At 40.0% G+C, this 24,376-nt stretch overlaps 1 protein-coding gene across 2 annotated transcripts in view; it reads left to right on the top strand.

The window, feature by feature from the left end:
* Positions 1-7,297: 7,297 nt before the first annotated feature.
* Positions 7,298-24,376, top strand: part of TYR (tyrosinase) — a 54,314-nt gene continuing 37,235 nt past the window's right edge. Inside the window, exons 1-2 of one of the 2 annotated variants that reach the window (XM_064505153.1) lie at positions 7,298-8,271; positions 19,331-19,547. In XM_064505153.1, the coding sequence (XP_064361223.1) occupies positions 7,429-8,271; positions 19,331-19,547 (1,060 nt within the window). In that variant the 5' untranslated portion in view covers positions 7,298-7,428. The remainder of the gene's footprint in view (positions 8,272-19,330; positions 19,548-24,376) is intronic. The other variant, XM_026109125.2, reaches the window with a different exon arrangement.

The raw sequence follows: 24,376 nt of genomic DNA, 5'->3' as shown, positions 1-24,376 counted from the left end.
TGATTATTTGGAAGGGAGGAAAAATCAGAGAATACATCCAGTATTTCTGAGTCTTTTGTGTAGCTGGGCCTTTGAGTATTGTCAGACAGTTATGGAAGGTTAATAAGATTTTTTGAATTCTAAACAATGTATGTCTTTTCCCCTTATCTTCCACATGCTGTAGAGAGGTTTAAATTAATAGAAATATGAGTGGAGCTATTATAATTGCCTACTTTATTATCTGCATTTTCTCCCTGCAACGATCTGGGACTGAAGAACCGCATGATTGTCTCCACCGTGCAGAGCAGGGAGAAGCGGAAGGAAGTCAGATGCGGGTCACCCTCCCACCGGCGCTTTAGGCTATTGCGGTTGGCTGCTCCTCACCCATTGCAGCACAGTAGGCTTTTGCATGAAATTTAGGCAGTAATAAGCAGATTTGCGGGTAGTGGGCTGGGAGGTTAGGCAACATTCACCCTCCACCATTTTTCTTCTCCTATAGCAGCTCACAAAAAGCGCCTGTGCATGGCAGCCTTGGTCAGCCTGGTTTTATTTGATTTGCTCCTTCTGCCAGAGCTACCAAGATGTGGCAGTTTCAGGCAAAGCAAAACCTGCGGACTTTAAGAACCCATTACAAATAAAAAGTCTTGGAGTTTATGCAGCCTTTTGAGGCACGTGCAAGCTTAGTCAGCCAAATTGCTTTCCAAGCCCATAGGAGGAAATTCCAGGACAGAAGAGTATTCAAAGGACAAAATCTGAAAGCAACATGTGAGACTGATTCCTTCTGTATGTATTTTTTCCACATTTAGTCACAGCTACAGTGTTTTTGCATTTCAAAAGCTGATATATAGATATGAAAAGAAAAGCTATTTTTCCCATTCACCTTAGCAAATCTCTGAGACATACTTTGGAGCAATTGCAGCATTCTCCTCACAGCTTTTGAGTATTTAAAGGATTTCTTTTGGTAGCATGTTAAAAGAACCAACTTATGGCTAAAATGATGTATGTTTAGACATACAAAGAAAAATATGAATGTGAACTATTTATCTTATGCACAAGTCCCCCCTCCATCTGCAAGGAAAGGCAAGGCTTCGTGGAATCCAGCCGAGTCCTGCACACAAGAGGTTATATGAGGTCACTTCAGCCTCAGAGGGTCCCATCTGGCTTATTCCCACATACCTGTCTTGACTGATTCTCTCATTGCTTTTCCAAATTTAGTTTTTGACACTGCTTAGCCCTGTTTGCCCTACCACCAGGAGCTACCAAGATTTGCTCTCTGCTAAATGTCATTCTTGTGTTTTCTAATATACTATTTGATTACCTGTTTTCCGAGGCATACACACACACACACACACACGCAGACACACAAAAACCCCTAAAACCAAAAGCAAAAATAGGAAGCCACTATAATTTTTATTACTCTTCTGTGTCTCTGCAGAGCTGGATAAATGGAGCAGGACAACTCTGTAATAAAGGCCTAGAGGAATCCAGGAACGGAGTGTGGCACTTACTAGATAAGTTGTTTCTGAAGAGGAGGAATGCATGGTGGGAGACAGTCAACTTGCAGAGAGTTTGGTTTATCAAAGTACTTTGGGAAGGAGGAGGAAGATCACGCGTTATAACCTCAAGAGTAAGACACAGCAATGATGAAGGCGTAGCTGGGGGGTGCCTGTCACAAGGACTATGGATGTGGTTTTGCAAAATGAGTGAGCCCTCTGAAAGAACAAAGACCGGTCTTGCTTCTCCCCCAGTGATTTCCCATGCTACTTCTGTGCCAGCTAGAGCACTTGTGTAACCCCTCAGCAGGCCAGCTCCCCTTGAAAAATAAGCAGAACATCAACCCAGCAAAACATATAGTTTCTTGCAAGGTTACTGAACAACTTTCTGTGCTGTCACTCTCAGTAAGCTGTTAGCTGAATCAGGGATTTCCTGAACCACCTCACTATTACCCACCTAGTTAAACCTGGGCCCTAGCCTGCCATCAAGACCAAATTCACATATCACCCGCACAGTAGTAAAAAAAAATATCGAATAGTACTTTTCCTTTGAAAGCTAATAGGAAGCATTCAAACCCACTTACCTAAATTTCCACTCTGCCTAGCGTGCTCTGAAAAGCCAGAAATCCAGGCTGCGTGTTTCAGCAAAGAGCTGAAAGCTGAGGTGGAGTGTAACAAAATTATAGATAATATTGCTTCAGCATCCCCTGTAGTTGCTGTCCTGTCATCAAGACTGATAGATAACTGACAGATTTTGTGCGACCTGCAGCAAAAAAACTAAATCATATAAATTGGTAGGTTAGTAACTACCTTAATACTATCATCAGTCTATAAACAAGGCAAAATTCCCTTTTGTCTTTTGCTACTGCTTCTATACTTCTATTGTTCTGTAGCTTTGGATTGTAAATCAATCTTTTTTTTTTTTTTTTTTTTTTTAAGATTCCTAGACATTGTCTATAATACTTAGACTGTGTTTTGAGATTAGTTTGAGTACCTATGTTCAGGGGCATTAAGTCTGTCTCTAGAGCTGGCTTCCAGTATCAGAGAAAAAATGCCTTGGCCGCCGGCATATAAAACCACTGATACAATAGAACCCATTGGCTTAATGTTGTTAAAAGGACAGATGACCTTTTTCCAGCAGGCTTTATACCCTATCAAATATCATATATCCACACCTTTAAGTTTATGCCAGAACAGGCATTTCTCCTCTTGCAGGCAGTATAAAACCAATATAAAACTTACAGCCCTGGCCCTGTCTTCTCTGACTAATTCAGCAGCGCTGAGACTGGGTGTTCACATATGGTCCATAACACATTACTGTCAGGAGGTGGTTCATCCACCAGTGCAACAATCGCTCCTAATAATCATGATAACAAAACTTTGTGAACATCTGTGAATTCTTTCTGCAGGAGTTCAGGGCTAAGGTTGGCAGGGGGAAGGATTTGTTTAAATTGCTACATGAGCCAAGTTTAATCAAACTTTATGTGCACCAAATTTCAGATTAGGGGCCCATCATCCCAGTCATGACTGAATATGCCCACAAGTACATCCATTAGCATTACTAACTGGATATTAGGTATGCTATTCCTGAGTTAAAAGCTGATTACTTAACAGCATTCAGAATCATTTTTCATCCTGAAGTTGTTCCTCTCATACACCCAAATGGGTTTTTAAGCTTTATCGTCAAATATTATTCCAAAAGGTGTGGAAGCATTTGTCTTCGGCTAAAGAGATGACCTGTGGTAATTTATAGTTTGATTCTTAGTAAAGATCCTTGATTAAGAGGATTGAACTTAGTGCAATTCTTACTTTCCTATCAGAAACTTGATTTCTTTCAGTTACTAAGTATAAAGAATTGTTTGTTAATAGAAATAGAATATTTGTGTAATGCTTAAATATCTGATTGGTTCATGGCTCTTATTAATAAGCAGAACTCTTCTTAACCTTCATCTACCCACTTATTGGCAACCAGGAGGCATATTTTTAATTCTGGTTTTGACCACAACGTGGTATCTATGACATGTACCAATGTCATCATCCTAAATCCACCTCTCTTTTCCATCTCATGGCTCTAGCTGTATTCTCAGATACACCTATCTTTCTCTTTTTCTAAAACTGGCCCACCTTCCCTTACAGACTTCAGAGACGGACATTACAAAACCTTCATCCCAGCATCAGGTCTCATCAAGCTGTGCTACAGAGGATTAGTCTGACAAGTCAAGGAAAGGAGTATGGCTTCTTTGGGAGCAAGCTCTTCTCGGTCACAAGATCCTTTGCAGAGTGCTGCAGCCTCTCGTCCCCACTCCTGGGTGCCAGGAGCCAGACTTCATCGCTGGCAAACCACTGAGGAGACTGATAGCTCCATCTGGCACACGGGCCATGGGACAGGAGGAAAAAAACAATGTTTTGTCCTTCAGATGCATGAAACGCAAGCTCAGCAGGGCCACGGATGCATGAAATGCAATCTCAGATGAACATTTGAAGCCAGATGCCTTGTGACAGTGTGTGAGAATACTGAAGGTGAGCAGCAGGTAAGGACCAGGGAGTATAATCTGAGACTATTGGTTTCTCGAACCAAACTTCCTGACTGGTTAATGGACTATCTTATCTTCCATTTGTCAGCTTGGTTTGTCACAGTTTGATACTGAACTTTGAAAATAGTTACAATTGTAAAATGATCCTCTCTTTTTTCCATCCCAGTTTTCTTTTATTTTTCCATTCAACATGAACAATTGAACTGTAAAAGCACAGAATTCCTAAAAAGTGTAAACAAGTAGGTTTTAAAAACTTCTAACATGTATTGAGAGATACTAACCTCACAGTGTCATCCAAGTGCTGAAAGTTTTGAAAACCCATTAATTTTACCTGAAATTGAGACTGGTTCAATACTGGCAACCCAGAACCAAAATTTACTCCAAAGTCTTTTGAATGGAAGAGAGATCTGAAGATCAGCCTGGTCAGATCTGAGGGACCAAGAGTTATTTTTGTGACGTAGTATGAGCCCTCATGTAATACCACTGCTTGCTATTCCTTTCCTTTGCCCGTAACCATATCAGAAAGCCACAGATGGTGTTCTGCAAGAACAGTTTGGTTTAGCAAATACAGTGCAGCGCTGGAAATCTGTTCCTTATGCAACAAGTAAGCCAGCACAGGAATTTGAGGAAGCCATATTGCTACTCTGTGTCTGAGGGTTTTCCCATCCATAACTATTGACCTCTATAAAGCACTACAGGACCTCCTGATGAAAACCAGTCTATAGGTATTAGATATTATCATTACTGCGTTCCTCAACTACACTGAAACTGATACTTTAAATCATCTAGTTGAAACTTGAGGGTGCAGTTAAGATTTAGGGACATGAAGTAGAACCCTGTGCTAGTCTGCTGATGAAGACTGCCCCTACTAGACCCAACTATAAAGCGTTTCCTGGTGATTTATTCTTTGGAGTCAAATAAAGCTGGATATGCTGATCACCAGATTGCTGTAGTGCATTTTCTTGAACACAGAAAGTGGTGTGTCTTAACCATGCTGATTTTTTGGGCCACAGCCTTTTGTGGACCTTAAATGGATAAGTCCTGACCCATACTCAAATGCAAGGACGTAGAGGTGAGAACTGGGTCTCTCAAGGTATGCAACACGGTTATGACAACCCACTGGTGATCAGCTGGAAAGATTTCTCAGGCAAAAAGAGTAAATTCAGCTTATCCACAAACTTAGTGGATATGGATATATGATGATTATGTTAAATCAACAATGAGAGAAGGAGTGATGGGTTGAAGCACAAGATAGATGAATAATCTTCTGAACCTTTTTAAAGACAAGATTTTTGCCCAGATGGAGCATGTAAGGTGTGACCGTCCCATTTTTGGCGACTCTTGTGACACAAAAGGGAATAGGCACACTTTTTCTTTTATTTGGCTAATATTTATGGCTGGTGATATTTGGCAAGTTTGATTTTCCAAATACTGTATGAATCACTGACAGTTAATCAAAACAAGCCTGTGCTCAATAGTAGGTAAAGAAGGGCATATGCCGCTTCTCAATCACATTTCTCATTCAGAGTTTCTCATTCATACATTTTTACAGAGGATTCCTCTGTTAACCAGCTGCTTCAGAAACTTGTCATATGACAACTGTCAAGGTCCAGATTCTTTTTTTTTTTTTAACATTGAACATAAAACATCATTAGCATATAAAAATAGGGCTTTGAACACATTTGTTTGTGTGACCCTCTATCTAAATATATACATGAGTACTTTTCTGCTTTTCCCTGAGGCCTTACCTCAAGCCTTTCCCAATCCCTGTAGCTTTTTAGTACATATTAAAAAACATACATCGTTATCCTCAAAGATGGGTCGTTTCTCATATATACTAGTTTTACACTAGCCTCCATGGGAAGAACAGTAAATGAAATAGATTGCAAAGGTTTTCCAAACAGCCAGACACAGAGAAAATAAAATAAATCAAACAAGTAACATTTCTGTGATGAAATCTATTTTACAAACCTAGCACAAAAAACAGGGGAATCAGTCAAACAACAGTAAACGTCAGCCTGCGGTTAGAAATAATTTAAAGAAAACAACACTTTTTCCTTTGCCTTTTCCTCTCCAAGTGCCCCCACCACAGGCTCCCCAGCACTAGCACTCAGGGATAATCTCCTTGAATATCCGGGGCGTGGAAGCCAACAGGATTAAAGTGCCTCGTGCTCCTCAGCACAGTCATATGATGACCTGCTGATCCCAACAAAAGGCATAATTTCCCAGCAAAGTTCTCAGTTCTTCTGTCCATTTGCTGTTCCTGCCATACTAAGATTCTCTGTTAAAATAAGGAAATAATTCCTGATGTTTAAAAAAAAAAAAGGTCCCTTACTAATAACAGTGATAGCTGAAGAAAACTGGATAATTCATGTGCAATTTGCCTAGCAGTAAAACGACTGTTTTCTCTCTGCTTCAAGCGGTAACTTCAAAGTACCAACTTCTAACACCGTTCTTAAAACTCAGTTAACTCTGATCAGGGTAATGCAGCAGAAGAAAGAGGATGTGGGTGGTCTGGAGGCTGACCAGTAAAGCACTGGGTAAAACACACAGACACAGTGTTTGCAAACTTCCTGATGGGAGAAAGACAGGAGTCAAGGTGTATTTTCCAGGTCAGGAGGTGGCTGCTTTAAGTGTTTTCCACAAGTCTGTTGTCAGATTATCTATGTTCCCCACAAAATCGCAGAGAAAATTTGGGTCCAGATTTGGGTGGGGTGTTAACTCTTAAAGCACTGTTGATTTCAAGGAAACAAAATGGATTTTCTCCAGAAAGTTTAGCACATCCCCTGTGAAGTTACTTTGCCAGACGCTGGCCTGGGAAAGGCAGCTTACACTGAAATATAAAAATGCAACACCAAACTCCCTATTCTGGTTCTGCCCCATGTTCACACTTCATCTGACCCCATTTTGTGTTTGCGTCCAATTGAAAAAAAATAGTTTACCTCTAAAATGTTTTCTGTCTTTTTTATATTTGCTCTGCTTATTTAACAGTTCAGATTCAACCAGGTCTGTTTTTTAAACAACCACTTACTCTAATGCACATAATCAAACAAGCAATTTGAAGAGCTGACAGTTGTTTCCATGTCCAAATTTTAATTTTACTTCCTCCCGATTGCCAGAGTAAAGCAGTCATGTGCTAGGCGGAAGATGAATGTATATAATAGCTGCCTGTATTTCTGAAACTTGTAGGGGGTGGGGAGAAAAGTCACTTGGCTTTCACCCAGAACATGTGATAATCAGATTAACTGTGAACTGCATTTTGTGAGTAAATGTGCCCAGGGTAGGAAGGGGGAAGGATTTTGGAGGGTGCACTCTCAGAGAAGTCAGCAGTGAAGTGTTCCCTGTAGGGTGGAGATATTTCTTTCATGGTCAGGACTGTGGAAGGGGTCAGACAGCTCTTCATGCACTGAAGCATAACGCCAATGCTCTCCTGCTGCCCTGTGAGGATGTCTCTGTTTGCCATGGGTTTCCTGCTAGTGATCCTGCAGCCTTGCGCTGGCCAGTTCCCCAGAGCCTGTGCAAACACTGAAAGCTTGCTGAGGAAGGAGTGCTGTCCTCCGTGGGCTGGAGATGGGTCCCCCTGTGGGGAGCTCTCCGGAAGGGGGTCCTGCCAGGACATCCTTCTCTCTCAAGCTCCGCTGGGGCCACAGTACCCTTTCTCAGGAGTGGATGACAGAGAAGACTGGCCCTCTGTATTTTACAACCGGACGTGTCAATGCAAAGGCAATTTCATGGGATTCAACTGTGGGGAATGCAAGTTTGGTTTCTCAGGAGTCAGATGTACTGAAAGGCGAATGAGAAGAAGAAGAAACATCTTCCAGCTCACCAGAAGTGAAAAGAACAAGTTCCTCGCCTACCTCAATCTGGCCAAGAGCACTCCCAGCCGTGACTATGTCATCGCTACTGGCACCTATGCTCAGATGAGCAATGGCTACAACCCCATGTTCCAAAACATCAATGTGTATGATCTTTTTGTGTGGGTACATTATTATGCTTCTCGAGACACACTCTTAGGTGGATCAAAGGTGTGGCGGGACGTTGATTTTGCTCATGAAGCACCAGGTTTTCTGCCTTGGCATCGTGTCTTTCTGCTGCTGTGGGAACGTGAGATCCAGAAGATAACAGGTGATGAGCACTTCACCATCCCCTACTGGGACTGGCGAGATGCTAAGTCCTGTGTTGTCTGCACCGATGAATACATGGGCGGCAGACATCCCACCAACCCTAATTTACTCAGCCCGGCATCATTCTTCTCCTCATGGCAGGTAAGGACAGGTTGAGGGGAAGGATAAGGGGAGAGCTACTTACGCTAGAATCATCCCACCTGACTTTAGATGCTTAAGTGAGGTGCAGAAGTACAGAGCTCAGCCACGCTGGATTCCCTTAGAAGATCTGGGAGAGAAAGTAAGCATTTCCAGAGAGCAAATCAGATTTTACATGGATTTAATCATCATTTAGCGCTGCTCATCTGTTTCTCTGTCTCTTTGTTGACTGTAGGACTTAGCAGCTTAATTAAGAACCTAAAGCTAGGCAGGAAGGAGGAAGGTCATGTCTCTGTGTCTGCAGGCCAGATTCGGGTCTGCTCAAGTAACCAGCTGAGATAAAGCAGGACTTTTGTACACACGTTGCTGGCACACAGTCAGTGCAAGACAGTTAGTGACTGAACAATGGAAACAGAAGCAAACAGTTTTCAGAGGCTCTACCCCTCCCTCCGGTACCTTTTTCCAGCCAAGAGTTAAAACCGATTGAATTAAGCTTATCTAGTTTCAGATTTTTCAAAAAACACAATTAATCTTCAGAGAACAAAAAAAAAAAGTCTGTGCTATTCACATCAGCAGTTCAAACAAAAAGTAATAACTAATCTCTCATGCTCAAAGAAACTAAGTTTCCTAAGTCTATTAAGTAAACTCAGTAGTTATTCCTGCTGCTTAAATGCAGTACAAAAATAGTCTGTAAACTAAGGTATCTTGCAAACTAAGGTATATTGCATAGGTGGCGTGGTCTCAGATAGCTGAACTGAGTTGTGCTGTTCTCCCACTGAGTGCTCCTGGAGATTTCGGTGTGATTTGCTCGTAACCTACCACATTGCCTGCAGCGCAATGACAAGTTTCTATCAGCTTGCATAGACATACTCCATCATGACAATAGCAACAGTCCCTTCTGGCTTTGAAGTACATGATTATGTTGGTGTAAACATAGCTTTGTTCTGTTCACTTCTGTATCATCATCTTAAATGAAGATTGGGCAGTTTTAGTCATTTAATGGAAACTGAAAGAGACACAAGCTCCAGCAGCTCTGCAATACTTTGGCATCACAAAACAAGGACTAACTGGACTTATTTGGCTGGTTGTACTGGATTTTGTTGTCATTTGCACCCTCTAAATAATATAGGCTGTGTGTATACCTGTCAGTTCAGGCATTTCCCAGGTGTTGGAACAGATCTGCTCTAGGACATTCTAGGGCATGAATTTTGTATGTACCAATTAGTTTTCCCCCAGACAGGCACTTTTCAAGAGTCAAAACATTTCAGGGTCCATTTCTAGCACACTGCATACAGCCACCTTGCTCAGAAGGCTAAGACAGTTTTACTAGCACAGATATGGGCTACTTCATGCCAGCTGGCCTCAATGCCCAGGAATGTTCCTGACCACATTTAATTTACTAGGATAGACATAGCCATAAAGTAGATATATCCATGAACACATATATTGATCCCATATTCAAAGAGTCTGCTTATTTCTAACTATGAATCTGGATAAGCTCTATTAATTTAATTAGACTGCATTTACAGGATGAAATGGATCTGATGCTGTTCTACACTGAGCTAAATAGTTACATGAAATTGCATGAAAATGGTACAACTGTTAAAGTGGAATAAATTGAAACTCGAATTGAGCTGGCTACCTGGGTCAAGTGGAGCTATCAATACAATATACTGGGTGTGATAACCAAAGTGGTAGGAAGCAGATAGTACCAAGGAATTAGCAAGTTGATAGCAATATTTTATAAAAGCCCTGCAGGGATCAGATAGTATGTGTATCTCACTTTTTCAAAGGTAGTATTAATTATGATTAATAATTAATTAGAATTCTTAGATTCTTAGAATTTCTCTGTCCTGGTAGTACACAAATACCCAGACACTTAACCAGTAGTGATGAATATATTTAAGAAACAGTCAGGTTTATAACTTATCACTTAAGGTGAGTTCTCACAGATATATTCAGAAAATAAAGCAAAGATATATGAAATAAGTTTTGTTAAACAGATATTTCTGTATTACTTCAGAAGGCATAAAAATAAAAAATCTGCCACATTAGAAACATGTTTGATGTTAACTTATACATGGAACATCACCTAAGTCCTTTGCTGAAATATCCCAAGTCATTTCTGAAATTGGGTGTTTATCACCTATATTTTTCAGCCACTTCTGGAAATATTACACACTCATCAAAATTTCCAAAACAATACTACAGACAACTTTACCTTCAAGGGATTTATACCCCTTTAACATTTTCTATCTATTTACATCTCTTCTGCCTTACCTAGTGAAAGAAAGAGACTGAACAGAGCTGCATTTTCAGTCAATGAGTTCGTGATGAAGGTATAAGAAAACCTGATGTTTCTTTAATGGCCTGGAACCCAAATTCTAACAATTGCTTAGGACAGAAAAAACTGTAGTCAATGCAGTTCCTTGGAGCAGCACAAAATAAGAGATCAGAATCTTACTCCAGAAAATCAAAAGGGAACAAAAATAGCTTTTGCTTCAACCGGAAAACAGCCATAGATCTGCTCCAGAATACGCTGATTATCCAGGCTCTGTAGCTAAACAGCAAGAGAGAGTGGGAAAGAAAAAAAAAAAGAAAGAAGATGATCCAGAAATGTGAAGGAATTCAGGCTTTTAATAAGCATGCAAAATAGAAAGAAGAGGGCAAGAGAAACCTTTTGAATAACACATCTATAATGTGTCCTTTTCAGAATTTAAGCCTCTTTTCAAAGCGTAACAAAGTAACGCCTGCTATGTTAGTAAAATTCAGAAATAGATTTGCTCAAGAAACAGTTATGGATGTATTTTAAAAAGGCAAAGTGCTTATTTGCAGAACAGCATCTTGTTGGTTTTTTTAATCCCTAAAGAAAGGAGAAAATACTTTATTCCATTGAGAAGTTGCCATGGCAACATGGATACCCATGAATACATGCTGAAATCTTAGCTTTCCCTTTACTTTTTTCTTCAACATGCTGCTGTAACCACTTAGCCGAGTGAATTATCTGTCCACTTTCTTCTCACGTTTATCATCTAAGTGAAACTTCTGATTCTTGCCTCTGTTTTTACCAGCAAGACTGTCAGAAAACTTTAGTGTTTTTGTTTGCTTACTTTGTTCATGTTTTAGGGTGGGTGGGAAGGATTTTCTTATGCTTTCAGTTACTTGTTTGTGATGATTCAAGTGTTGAATTCAGATTTATTTAGGACTGCCTGACACCTACTAATGTTTTACCAGTTCTGCAATACTTACAGAAAGCAAGGTGGAAAATGGAACTCTTCCATGACATTTTGAGAATTTTTTTTTTAATTTTAGCATTCATTTCTATAATTATTCAAGATAACAGATTTACTCAAGGAAATATTTATTTGGAGAAATCACTGAAGTCGAATGAAATTACTAATCCAAACAAGTCCTCTGCAAACAAAAGCAGAATTGTTCAGATTTTGTTGGGAGTTAACATTACAGGATGGAGTTCCTCCCTGCTGCCTCCCCACCTCCAGTTTGCTAGATAGATCGTGGGTAAAATGAAGCAAGAAAATGTAAATGCAGTTTTAGATTTGCTATTGTGGCAAAAAGGACACTGACTCTAGCTCTGAATTTTGCCTCTTCTAAAAGAAGAGCAGCTTGAGAGAAGTAATCGCGTAGCGTGGAGGGCTGCCTGCTCTCAGCTGTACTGGTGTAAGCCCAGAGCCAATTCTTTGTTCCAAGCACTGAGAATTTCCCTTAGCACTTAATTCTGCATCACCCTGAAGAACCGCTTACAAATGCAAAACTGCTACAAAGGGGAAACGATTTACACAAATACAAAATGGATATAAAGCTCCTGAACGAATAGTGGTGGTACTTTAGATCCATTACCTGAAAATATGTCTTCATAAGAAAGATGAAATTCAATTATTCAGATACAATTCCCTAATTCTAAGCACAGTTTATCAGGAGCTGAATAGTCTGAGAGGATCATTCAAAGCATTATTTTCTGTTCACCTTTAAAAATTGTAAGAAATTTTCAAAAATACAAATACCAAAAGCCAATGTTTTTTTGATTCAAAAATATTTTTCACTTGTTTTAACCTTCTCAGGGTTTTGCAAATGGATAGAGACGGAAAGATCAATTTAAGATATTAGCCTAGGACTTTGAATAAATATTGCTGACTTTCTAAGTAAACTTGGACAATCTATTCGATTCTAAGACAACGAGAACTGTCATTATATCCAACTTCTAAATCCCTTTCTACCTGGTGGCATTGACATATCTGAGAAAGGAGCCCACATTCCCCTATGCAACACATCCATATCCCAAATCCTCCCAGTAAGGTGCTAAGTACCATGGATGGATAGCAAGAAGCTTGAGGAGAGGGACACAGACTAAACCCTAGACACTTCTGCATCTTGCTCAAAATTTTTGGGAGGCAGACATCTGCAATGGCATTAGTAATCCTAAACTCTTTCCAGGAATTAGGTATTCTTTTTCACAAAATACACAGCAGGAAAGGTGGCGCTCCTTCTATCCAGTATCTTAGTGGTGATAGGAAGTGAGGGATGCAGGTTCTGCTCTCCCCTCTGCCCCAGGGAATTTGAGTCCCCACTTTTTACCTCTCAAATGGATGCCCACGGCAACTAAATGAGAAGGAATTTCCTGAAAAGGCATCTCCGATGTCTCTTTTTGATGCTGTTGATTTTCAGGCAATGCCAAATGTTGAATATGTTTCAGATTTTTCACTTTCTGTATTTGGTACTCATAAACCAGTCCTGTGACATTCAAGTCTTTTTGTGCATCCAGCCATATTTTTCTTCTGCCTTAGCTTTTGCCCATAATTGGAGGAAAAAGCACTTACTTCTCTCACAGGGCTGAGGTGGAGGTAAATACACTACCATAGGACCCTTCTGTTACCTCTGGCCTCTATACCAAGTTTTGCTGATGGCTCAAATGAAAAGGTTTCGTAAATGTTACAAAATCCCATCTGAACCTATTTCGCAGGCTCTTTATCTACATTTTAGCCAATACTTTTAGAGTTGGAGGCAGCGGCAAATCAGCCACAGTCCTATATCCATCTACTTGTGGATGCCTGCATATCTCACAAACTTAAATATATTGAAAAGTATTTCATAAATAAATAAACATAAAATGGTATCTTATAAACGCAAAAATAAAATACTTCAGTTTTTTATTGCAACTTACAGATTTTGTTGCCAGCTACAGGCTGGTAAATTAAAAGACAACCGCCAAAATGGAGCAAGAAGCTATCAAAGAAGAGTTTATCAAGATTAGCTTCTTAATGATATGCTTACATAGATTACAGATTTGAAACATTTCCTATTGCAAAGAGATAAGTCTCCACACACCAAAACAGAGCTGTGTCTTTATACCACTTCCTGAGGGAATCAGGATCTATGCACAGCAGGGAAAGACAGTTGGACATCCTCAGCCTCTTTATGTCACTGTAATCTCAAATTCCAGGGCTTTCATGGGATCATTGGCGGCTGAAAGCATTGGTTTGGCTTCTGGTTGCTAGGCTATTATCTAGCATACAGCAATGATTGCTCAGGAGTTGTGTAATTTTAAGAAATAATCAGAAGTATAGAAATTAATAGCTAAGGAATTTCATAAAAGTTGGGGTTTGTTAATAAATCACAGAAAAAGCAAGCTACCCACAGAGACATAGGCCTGTGTGAATTTGTGGTAGACATGGAGACAGCAACACCAATAGGGTACAGCTTGGCGGCAGCCAGGCAGCAGGGAATCATGGCCTGCCAAACCAGAAGGTATTAACGAATATTTCAGCAGTAGCTGATAACTGAGTTTCCTACTCCACCCCAGCACCATTTTGAGGTGTTGAATGGGATGTAAATTATCCCTCAGCTTTGGATTGCCTCTGAGCAAAGTGATGAAACTCAGCCAGGTTTTACTGAAGGCTGAGAAAATACCTTGAAGGATCCGGGTTTGTTTCAGTGCTGTCACTTCGCGTTTGTCTCATCGCCTCGTGGCTTGAGTTTAGTAGCTCCACCAGTTAATGCATATGCAGTAAGGGTCACAGAGATAACTTATGACCTCATATATGCATAAAGGTGGTTCTTAGAATGTCTTTGAAGTTTTACTTTTCAAATTTTCTTTTATTCAGTTTTCTCTCTGTTCTATCTTTCCAGTTCTGCTAATATTCATGAAGAAGTGGATATAAATATACATAGTCTCTTTAAAATCTTTTGGTCTGCTATAGACCAGCACCTTTTAAAATTCTGTCTATAAAAACAAAATCCCCAAAGCACAGCTTGTTCTGCTGCAGATTATTTGGGGTTTTTCTTGCATTTGCCCAGTTTGGTGAGTAATTGGTTTCTGGATGCCATATAATTAGGATTAGATTATGCCAGGCCCTAATGCAGCCAGAAGTAAAAGTTAAACCCCTTTACAAGTGCCACATGTTTTAAATTAGGCATGAGGGCAGCACTTTAATGCCCTTCCCAAGCATGTAGGTGAGAATAAGCAGGGAAAGAGAGCAGAGGAAGGTGCTGAAACAGTGCAAAGTCTCTTTCAGCTGCATAGTGGGACTCGGGGCTCCAGTTCAGACATCTAGACTTCACGTAGGAAAAATGGGTAATGCACAGAGAAATACCATCACCTGGGAAATGTCCACATCCCAACCCTCAGGAGAACTGGGAAGCGTCCAACAGACAAGCCAGGACAACCATGTGGTTGCTCTGCCTGTACTCTGAGCCAGTTCTTTTAGCATGTTTGAACCTGGGGCATGATGCTATGAATATGTGCATTTGTACTTTCTGGACTCATGCTCAGTGGGCTCAGAAATAAGACAGAGCAAGGGATCATCGCTGAAAGGAAGCTGTGTGCAAAAGTGCAGATTAACCCTCTGAGTGGCCTTGCTTCATTAGTAAACTGGTGAACTTCAGCCTAGTTTGGAGCTGAGCAGCTCTTTCAATACCACAGAAAAATATTCTTCACATATTCCAGGTGCGCAGGAGTATGTTGCATGTATTGCGCATCCCTGTGAGCACAGACCTAACAAGTGCAAAGGAACCCCAAAGAATTTGTCACTGAAACCCCCAAAGCTTTGAATTTAAAAATAGGAGACGAAGGGCTGAACACGGCTGAAGATTGCTGCAAGGCAATTTGCTTTCTCCAGGTTCAGGTGTTGACCTCTGCAGCCAGTTACAAACCAAAAGGCAAAAGGGTTTCCCAGCTGCGAAAAGGTGCGAGACAGCAGCAACGCTTCCACACATTCACAGTCTGTTTTCTAAGAAACGATACATAGAGCTGTGTAGAGGATTTCAGCTGCAGTGCGCTGAGGGCTTTTTTGGGTGCTTGCAAGGCCCAGGAGCGATGCTGCATATTCTGGAGTGCCATCTACTGGCACTTGCTCTGCTAACTACTTACATAAGCTTTATTTTGGAGCATCTACCTACAAATTCCCCTGGACCTGGTGGATTTACACATGCTGAAGAGCAGGGTCTTGGTGCAGTCTGAGTAGTGAGCATTGTCCAGGGCAAGCAGAAATTTACTCAGGACTGTTCCAAAAAAGGGAACAAAAAAGCGTGTGTTTAAACAGCGTGCTTCTAGTAGAAAATCTTCCTGCTGACTGAAAAGAAGGCAATGACACGATCCATTTTGCATAAATTTTACAGTTTTAATCCAGAAAGACCACTAAAACCATTTAACTGACTTACATGCTGTTACCACTTACACATCACAAGATTGATAAAACAGCAAATAATAACATAGGGATAGACCCATAGTTTGTATTACCTAAATTATACCTTTCTGGAAAAGTACAGAGGGTACTTGTATGACCAGACTTTAATTTTTAGTTCAGAACAAATAGCAGAAGGTCACAGAAAAGCATTTTCATTCCTGTCCCTTGTGCTGGCATTTCATGACCATGCATTACTGGATGTCTTATAGTGTATGGCTTCTGTTTAGGCTACATTTAGTTAGTCAGTTAATGAGGACTACACTGAGACATAAATAGGAAAAAAAATAGCACTCTATCCATTTACAAGCTTCATAAAACTGAGTTGCATTAAACTCCACTGGAACTGATAAACAAAACAATGGGGAAATGTTCCTTTTTTTAGACATATTTAAGCTCATACTTGAAGACTCCTTGCCTAAATAGTCAAAAAGCCTCATCTTGAACATGTGATTCCTCTTTACGATGCACTATGGATATATCCCCAGGACAGCAGAGAGAGAGACGGGTGAAAGGACAGGAGATGGCAGAGCAGAAAAGCTAGAAGAAGTACTGGATAAGGCTCTGCGAAAGCTGAACTGGGCAGAAAGTCTACATGCATGTAGTCTCTGAGCAAAGAGACTGACTGGGAGATGCGTTGAGATCCACCAGCCAAGGCACACTTGCCTTCATGACTAGTGCAGTTGTAGATAAATAGGACCGAGCACTTTTTCTAAACACAACATTACTAGAGCATCTCCCTCAGCCTGAATCATCCCTCTATTTTCCTTCCAATTGGAATAAACTGCAAGAACACTATTTTTTTATTAAGAGAAAACAATAATAAAAACAGTGCTATAGCTGTGCTTTGTGTTTACGACTGCAGGTCTCTCCCTACCTCCTTCTTGGTGGGGATTGTGAAAAGAGCCTCTCAGAGGCACAATCCTGACCCACTTTGGTGACTCTTGATGGGGGGGTGCTGTGATCTGTGCACGTGAAACTCTCTCCTGGACGACTCCTACCTACAGCTACCAAGGGCACCTTAGTAGTTTTAACAGACTATGGCAAATTGCAGTTAATAGAGTGGTCTCAAAGGATAAATTTCTCTGATAAGCTTTCTTATCTCCTCAAAAAAAGATGAGGATAATTTATTCATGAGATTCATATTCATAGAAATCTTATAAGAACGCCAGATTCTTAAGAAATCTAGGTTATATTACCAACTCTGTCATACATTTTCTGTGAATTTGTGGTCAAATTGCTTAGAATAGGATTCATCTCATCTCCTTCTAGTCATTTAAAAGTTAGTTAGGAAACGAAGCAAGTTGCTTTTGGCTCTGTCTTTAGTCAGTACAGAGACACATCCATGCCTCCTGGGTGTGATTCATTCCATCCTAACGCAGAAGCAGAGCACTAAGTTAGCTGAACACTCTTAATTTTGCTTCCTTTAATAACTGCAGTCCAGAGACAGTTTCTGCATTGAATTTTTATACATTTTCTTTTGTTGACGTAGTCAATGGAAGAAGTTCGGTGCCCCAAAAGTTAAGACATCTCACTTACTTATTTAGGCAGGCTGAATCACACTCTGGAGATGCGTCTCCCTATTTATTGACTGTAGAGGTAACCCTAAAGGTTACTTCAGTCTGACAGTTTGTACACAGGTAGTGCTGGCAAAATGAACTTCCCACCCATCGCCTTTACTAATGCAGAATCTCATGTTCTTCCATGTCACTCACAGCAAATATGGTTGCTTTCACTCACCTTTTTGTTCATTGTTTGAGTCCATGAAATAGGAACACACCTCCAGGATGAAAGACGTACTGAGGTTTCAATGTTACGTGTCCTCTGCTATAATGCATCACTCAATATTGAGAGCAGTTCTTTCTCCACATAATGCTCTAATTAACTTCATTGATTGCCTGATAACCACAGAGCTCTATATTTTGAAGAGATTTCTGATTTGTTTGGAATTTTATTTTTGAGGGGTTTTTTTTGGAAAAGTAAAACAATAGACATCAGTATTGGTTCAGACCCTCAGCATCACCTGAGGTGCATACAGAACAGCTCCTGGAAGTTTTGAGCCACTATTTCATTTTCTTAGACCCATCAATTGTACCACTAGAAGGGACCACCAAACCTTCTAGTTTGATCTCCTGCATGTCATTGTGTCATTACATTTTCTTCCATCCTTCATCCTGACTCCATGTCAGGCAGGTTCCTAAATACAGAGTAGGAAGGGAAGTTAGTACATGTGCTAACTCCCTGTGCATTTATTGAACCAAGATATGAAAAGATATCCCACTTTCATTCCCATCACTTCTATGGTCAAGTGGGGATGCAGTGAGAGCTACTGTAGAAGCTCTTGGTCATCAGAGTGCCCGTGTCCTCAGGTAACAAGTAAGTTATTGAATTAAAGACACTAAAAAACATTGAAAAAAACAAGACATTGAACACTATCTTAGCAACAGTGACAGTCTGTGTGGGCACTTTCAACCCATGGTAAATGTGAGGGAGTCTGACTTAGCTGAAATTACTTAACTATTGTTTGAAGTTATGTTGAACTACCTTGCACTTCAAGGAGTCTCAAACTGGACTGACAGTTTCCACAGAGAAGCTGATAAATGATGACTTGTTATGCCATGGTAAATTGAATCTGCTTGTGGACCCAGAGCTTTTACATAAATCATGATGGATTCTGACAATATTTAATATCTGTATCCATCTCTTTGCCCAAGGTACTTTCCTAATACCCAACACTATGGCATCTCAGCTTCTGTTATATTCATTCCCACAACACTTGTGTGGGACAGAGCGGGGTCTTAGCCCTTTTAGTACATAATGCTTCATCGAGACATGGTGAAATTGAGCCCAGTTAGCCTAACAGAGCATGGACAGACATTTTCGGAACAAAAGAAAATGTGTCTTTTTCCATATTCCAAGAGAAGAGTTCTCTCCTTACAGTATGCAGACAAGTCTCTGCAATTATGGCTTTTTTCCTTTTCCATCTGTTGAAATCAAAAGCCTCCATTTAGTGACTGCAGCAGCAGATTTTTGTGTTCTGCTGCATTAGTAGCACTGAACTTAGTCACAGGGACTCTTCAAGGGTGTAAATGAGAATTGATGTTGCCTCAGTCCACATGGGCAGTTTCAGACATGGACTAGTAAATTATTTCAAAATGTGTACTAAGGGAGAGGTTTATCTTCTATTAAATATCCCAGTTTAAGTTAAAATCATACACAGAAAATTTTAAAATTAGTATATCTTCTTATAACAAACTGATTATATTGTACATGTACTTCACTCCTTTTTTAATTAATTAAAATTTTTCTTTGCTTTTGTCTTTTACAAACACTGCAACTCTGCTCATAGAAAATGTTTTACACAGGTAATTTGCACTCGATCTGAAGAGTACAACAGCCGACAGGCTTTGTGCAATGCCGCAAGTGAAGGGCCTATACTGCGAAATCCTGGGAACAATGATAAATCAAGGACACCAAGGCTCCCATCTTCAGCTGAAGTTGAATTCTGTCTCTCACTGAGTCAGTATGAATCTGGATCCATGGATAAAATGGCCAATTACAGTTTCCGAAACACTTTGGAAGGTAAGGTCTTTTATTCTACTATGCCATTTCTACCTGTAAATTGATTCTTTCTGGGGTTTAAGCATTTAAACCTTGGACAGTTTGAGATGATTGCATGAAGCACAACTCAGGAAAATGTTATACTTTCTCTTAGAATAGCAACAGACAAGGAAAACCACAGTAAAAGCATTCGGTAAGCAAATACATACTACAGACTAGATTAGACCCCAAAATTAGGAGAGCTTGTCTCCTGCAATAGTCACCACTAGGCACAGCAAAGAAATGCAGCACTGCATAAAATGAGGTAGTCTGATAATTCACTTACACAGGATCATAACCATTGACCATATGGGTTATCGAAAATATGACCTTTAGTATCCTTTCCTAAAGGGATTAGTTATTCATCTTAACTATCTAACTATCCAACACATTTTGAGTCTTGCTAAATTGCTGGTAAACAAAGATAGCACATCCTTTTTACTTATCAAAAAGTATTGCTTCCCTGATGTATCATATGTCTGGTGAATCAAAAGGGATGTACTTTCATTGGTATCCCAGAGAATTTTGCTTGCAAGGCAGCTTACAAGGGCCACAACAATATAATATAGGAGCTGATGTGATGACAAGAAATCAAAGCCTGTAACATGTTCAGCATTATACTTTTTGTTGTGTGTGATGCCATAAAGCCTTCTCAGGTAAAAACGTGAACCAGATTCTGTTCTAAAAACAGTGAAAAACGTGAAGTTCATCTGCTGAAGCCAAAAGAGAGTCCAGGCATCGACTGGCTCCAACTCTGGACATAGCTATCCCTTGTACCTTTGAAAATGGGAAACAAATGAAGTTTGGGAAAGAAAAAGGTGATATAATTGAGTAGATGTTTGTTTGTTTCTCTGTGAAGTGTACGAAATAGCGTGGATTCAATAGTGTAATAGGAAGAGTAGAGAAAAGGGAAATGCAGTAAAGAAGTCATGAAATAATGAGGGTCTACTGTCATGCTGTTAGCATTGTAAACAAAAGGCAAGGCACAGCCTCTGGAAGTTGTGCTGAGCCAGAGGTGGGTTTACTGAGAGGGTAGAGTCAAAATGGACCCCTCACTTCAGAGGCCTAAACTTCAATATGATGATTGCTGGTTCATTAAGGATAATCTGGTAAGTACTTGCAGAAAAAAGGATAAAACCTCAGTTCGGTCAATGCTGAGTGTAAGCTGATGGCTAAACAGACCTATATGTCAAATATTGTCCTTTGATAAAAACATAGCACATACAAAGCACATACTTTTTGCTGCTAAAAATAACAGTAGCTATTTTTTTAAAAGGCAGTGACATGGATGTTCAACAAAACTGCATAATGATCAAGAAAGCACCTACAGCCCCAAAAGAGGCTGTAAGAAGTTATTTTAATTCTAAAATCAGAATCAGTGCCTTGTCAGATTAATCTATCAAACCTGTTCTTCAGTGCTGTGCCTTTGTCACATTAATTTCATGGCAAATGCACACAGTCATAGCTGAGCATCTTAGCTTGATCTTCCGAACACACTATGAAGAGGGCCATGCTTTTATTTGAATTGTGACTATGTCACTGCCTCTGAAAAGATCTCTGGTAGATCAGATATGCCTCCAACTCAGTTCTGCTGTTCTGTGTAATAATCCTTCAGAAGCTGTACAGTGTTCATCTTTCTCCTAACCAAGGATATGAAGTTCTAGCTCACCACCATGATTATTTGGAGTGCTACAAATGCCATGCCAGCTACAAGGGAGTCACCCCCAATAGGTTATTTTGGACTTCAGATTATTTAGATAATTCTCGTGACAGACTAGAGCCAAAACTACATGTTCTTGGGGATGGATGGAAGTCAGATAGGATCTACAAGCCATACAGTTTAGGCAGGTATAGAAGCAGCGTATATTATCTTGGGCATAGCACTGCATGACTTTCAGATGCATCTAGTTAGCTCAAAGGAGGGACAGAGCAAATTCATGCCTTTTTATCAGGCTATATAGATGTGGCATCCCTGACAGGCACTGTAGGCCTTTCACAGCACCTCCTATGTGATTCTGAAAGGGAAGAAAATAGACTGAACTGCTCCTTTTCTCCCAGCAGTGAAAAAGGCCCTTTGCAAGTCTGAGGATCCATGTCGAAGGAGGCTGAGAGGCTGGCCTATGGTAGGAAAGCTGAGGCAATGCATGTCCACCCCGTAAAAGCTCTGTAGAGGTGAAATCAAAAAAAATCTAATACTATGACCCTCCCTCTTCTATGGAGAATCCTGTTAAGCAAGTGACCATGTTTGCTTATAGTCCAACTCCCAGTGCAATTCCCAGGTCCCAGCCTGTTGTCTAACTCCTGTAGCCCAGCTAGAGAAGATCCATAATGCTTAAGAGCTAGTATGTTAGAGAGTGAAGATCAAAAGAGTCCAGAACCACTGCAGGAGCACATACCTTCATGAAAATAATTGCTACCTTTTCCTCTTAGCCTTGCATTATCCGTAAAACTCAAGGAGCTGTGTCCTGAGAACAGATAGCTCTTATGATTCCATGAAAGACAACATTTTTGTCCCATTTTCCTGAAATGATTCTTGAAAACTCCAAAAGACTAGACTATTCCTTTGCAACACAACTACCATTCCCCTCTTCTGTGCTTCCATAGGGAAATCGGTTTCCAGCCATTGCCCAATACAGTTATGCTTTTGCTAATTTTTGTACTATCTCTTTTCATAAAAGGGTGACTCCTATCAAAAACTTATACCATTCCTTTCCTTCTACATATATGTAAAAGTAGTTTTGAATGACTTCCTTACTGCAGTGTACAAAAAATAAGATACTAAATGTCTTCATAATGGCTTCATAGTATGAAGGCTCTTCTCACTCCAATATACCACAAGGCTTCTCAGCCTTAAATGTCATTATTTTCATTAACACAAATTCTTCTCAACATATTGTCAGGGTTGGACCCTTCTGTATGTTCTCTGTTGATTAATCATTTTCTTACACTAGTGAGATGCATGATTGACTTTAATACAGCTAGCTTGACGAACTAAATGAGTACTGACAGAGGAAACAATCAGGACAAGAACTGTAAATTGTCCAAAATCTACTGACCTGCTACAACATCACCTTCAATGTTTTTTCCGTTTTTCCCCCTTTTCCCTTACATTAAAATAGAAAAGGAACAGTAATTATGAAATACAGAGACTTTCAGAACAGTAAACAGAATTTGTCCATCAAATGGAGTGACTCCCTTCATGGGTGCAGAAGAAATTACATAGGATGCTGTATACTACAAGTCTTTTGAATATTCTGAGAGATTTTCTACTCTAATATGAAGCTCATTGCTTAATTTCTCACCAGTTTCCCAGGTCCAAATTCCCCTGTAACAATGGAACTTTTAGAAACAGTAATTTTGATGTTTGCTGTTGGTATAAAACAGTGTGCAATTAGCAATGATGATCATGTGGTTAAACAGGTCGTTTATGTTTTTGAAGGAGATTGAATCAAGATGGATTCATCTCAGAAAATACAAGACATAAGCTTCCAGAGGATGGTGATCATGATGTTACCTTTCTCTCCATAAGAACATTTCGTTACAATCAGTGATCACTAGAGTGGAAGCCCATGTAGTTCCATGATAAAGGGTTTTTTTGGTGATGAGTCTCTTTGAATGCAAGCCAGATCTAGTTCAGTAGGCAATTATCTATATTAGTATAGAGGGGGAGCTTATTCCACCAGACACAGTGCCATTCTGAGACAGCTTTTTAACTTTTTTCTTTGAGAGTACTTGATTTTTAACCTGAATTATTTCAACAATCAACCTGACACCACAAGTCCATAAAAATTTATATTAGTTCAAGTAACAAGAGAGTGAACTGCAATATGAAGCCAAGAGTACATGACTAAAGTTAAAAAAGATGGTGGGAACTTCTTTGGCCAGCTCTACTACCAAGGAAAATTGATCTTGTTACCTCCTCTCTTACTAATGGTCTGGCTAGTTTTTTGTTGTGTACAGGTGCCAAACCTAAATTTCCAGCTAGCATTTACTATGCCAGTGCCCACTTCTATGTGATGGCATTCTCACAAACCTGCCAACACTCCTACCTTTCCTAACATTTATGTCCTTTTCTAAGAAAAAAGCATATCACTCCTTCTTTCGCTTTTTACACAAGTTTGTGCCAATATATATAAAGTCAAATTCTAATCTCTTTTAGATCCAAAGTAAATCCAAAGCTACTCCATTGACTTTAGTGGAGTTACTCTAGATTTGCAAAAGATGACCAGAACTGAGCCAATGACCGCAATCGAATGACTCCTGATTTACATTCATGTGAGATTTAGTCCCCCCATGCGGTTCTGTAAAGGAAAACAGTTGTGGTCACTTAGAAGAATAGAACAGAACATGAGAACAGACTATTCCACTCCTAGGCATGTTATTGTGCACTTCTGTGCAAAATTATATGCTCTATTATGCTTGAGTGTCCACGTAAATTGGAATGAAGACAACACCTTTTTTACCTATCTAAGAGGTAGATATCAGTATTGTTACACGGAATTGCCAACGGTGCAGGCTGAACTCTTGTTTGGCTAAGAAAATGCTCCTATACTGACAAAATGATGTTGTCCAAGAGTAACCACAACAGCCATGAGCAGGAAAGGTCAATACTGTCCAGTAAAGCAGCACCACACTGGAACAGAGCATGCAGGCTGTTCTCACCCTCAGGGACAGGCCTTCTGCTTTAATTGAACAATGAAAGGTTAAAAGCTGGTTGCGTGTTGCCACTTGAAATGGAGGCAACTATTTTGAAAAGGATTTCTTGAATAGTGGCCCTAACTGGGAAACACTGTTCGCAGTATTGGACTTTA

This window comes from Dromaius novaehollandiae, chromosome 1 (genome assembly GCF_036370855.1).
Source record: "Dromaius novaehollandiae isolate bDroNov1 chromosome 1, bDroNov1.hap1, whole genome shotgun sequence".
NCBI lineage: Eukaryota > Metazoa > Chordata > Aves > Casuariiformes > Dromaiidae > Dromaius > Dromaius novaehollandiae.
Note: the sequence above shows the minus strand (reverse complement) of the source record. Positions and strands in the feature narration are given on the sequence as shown.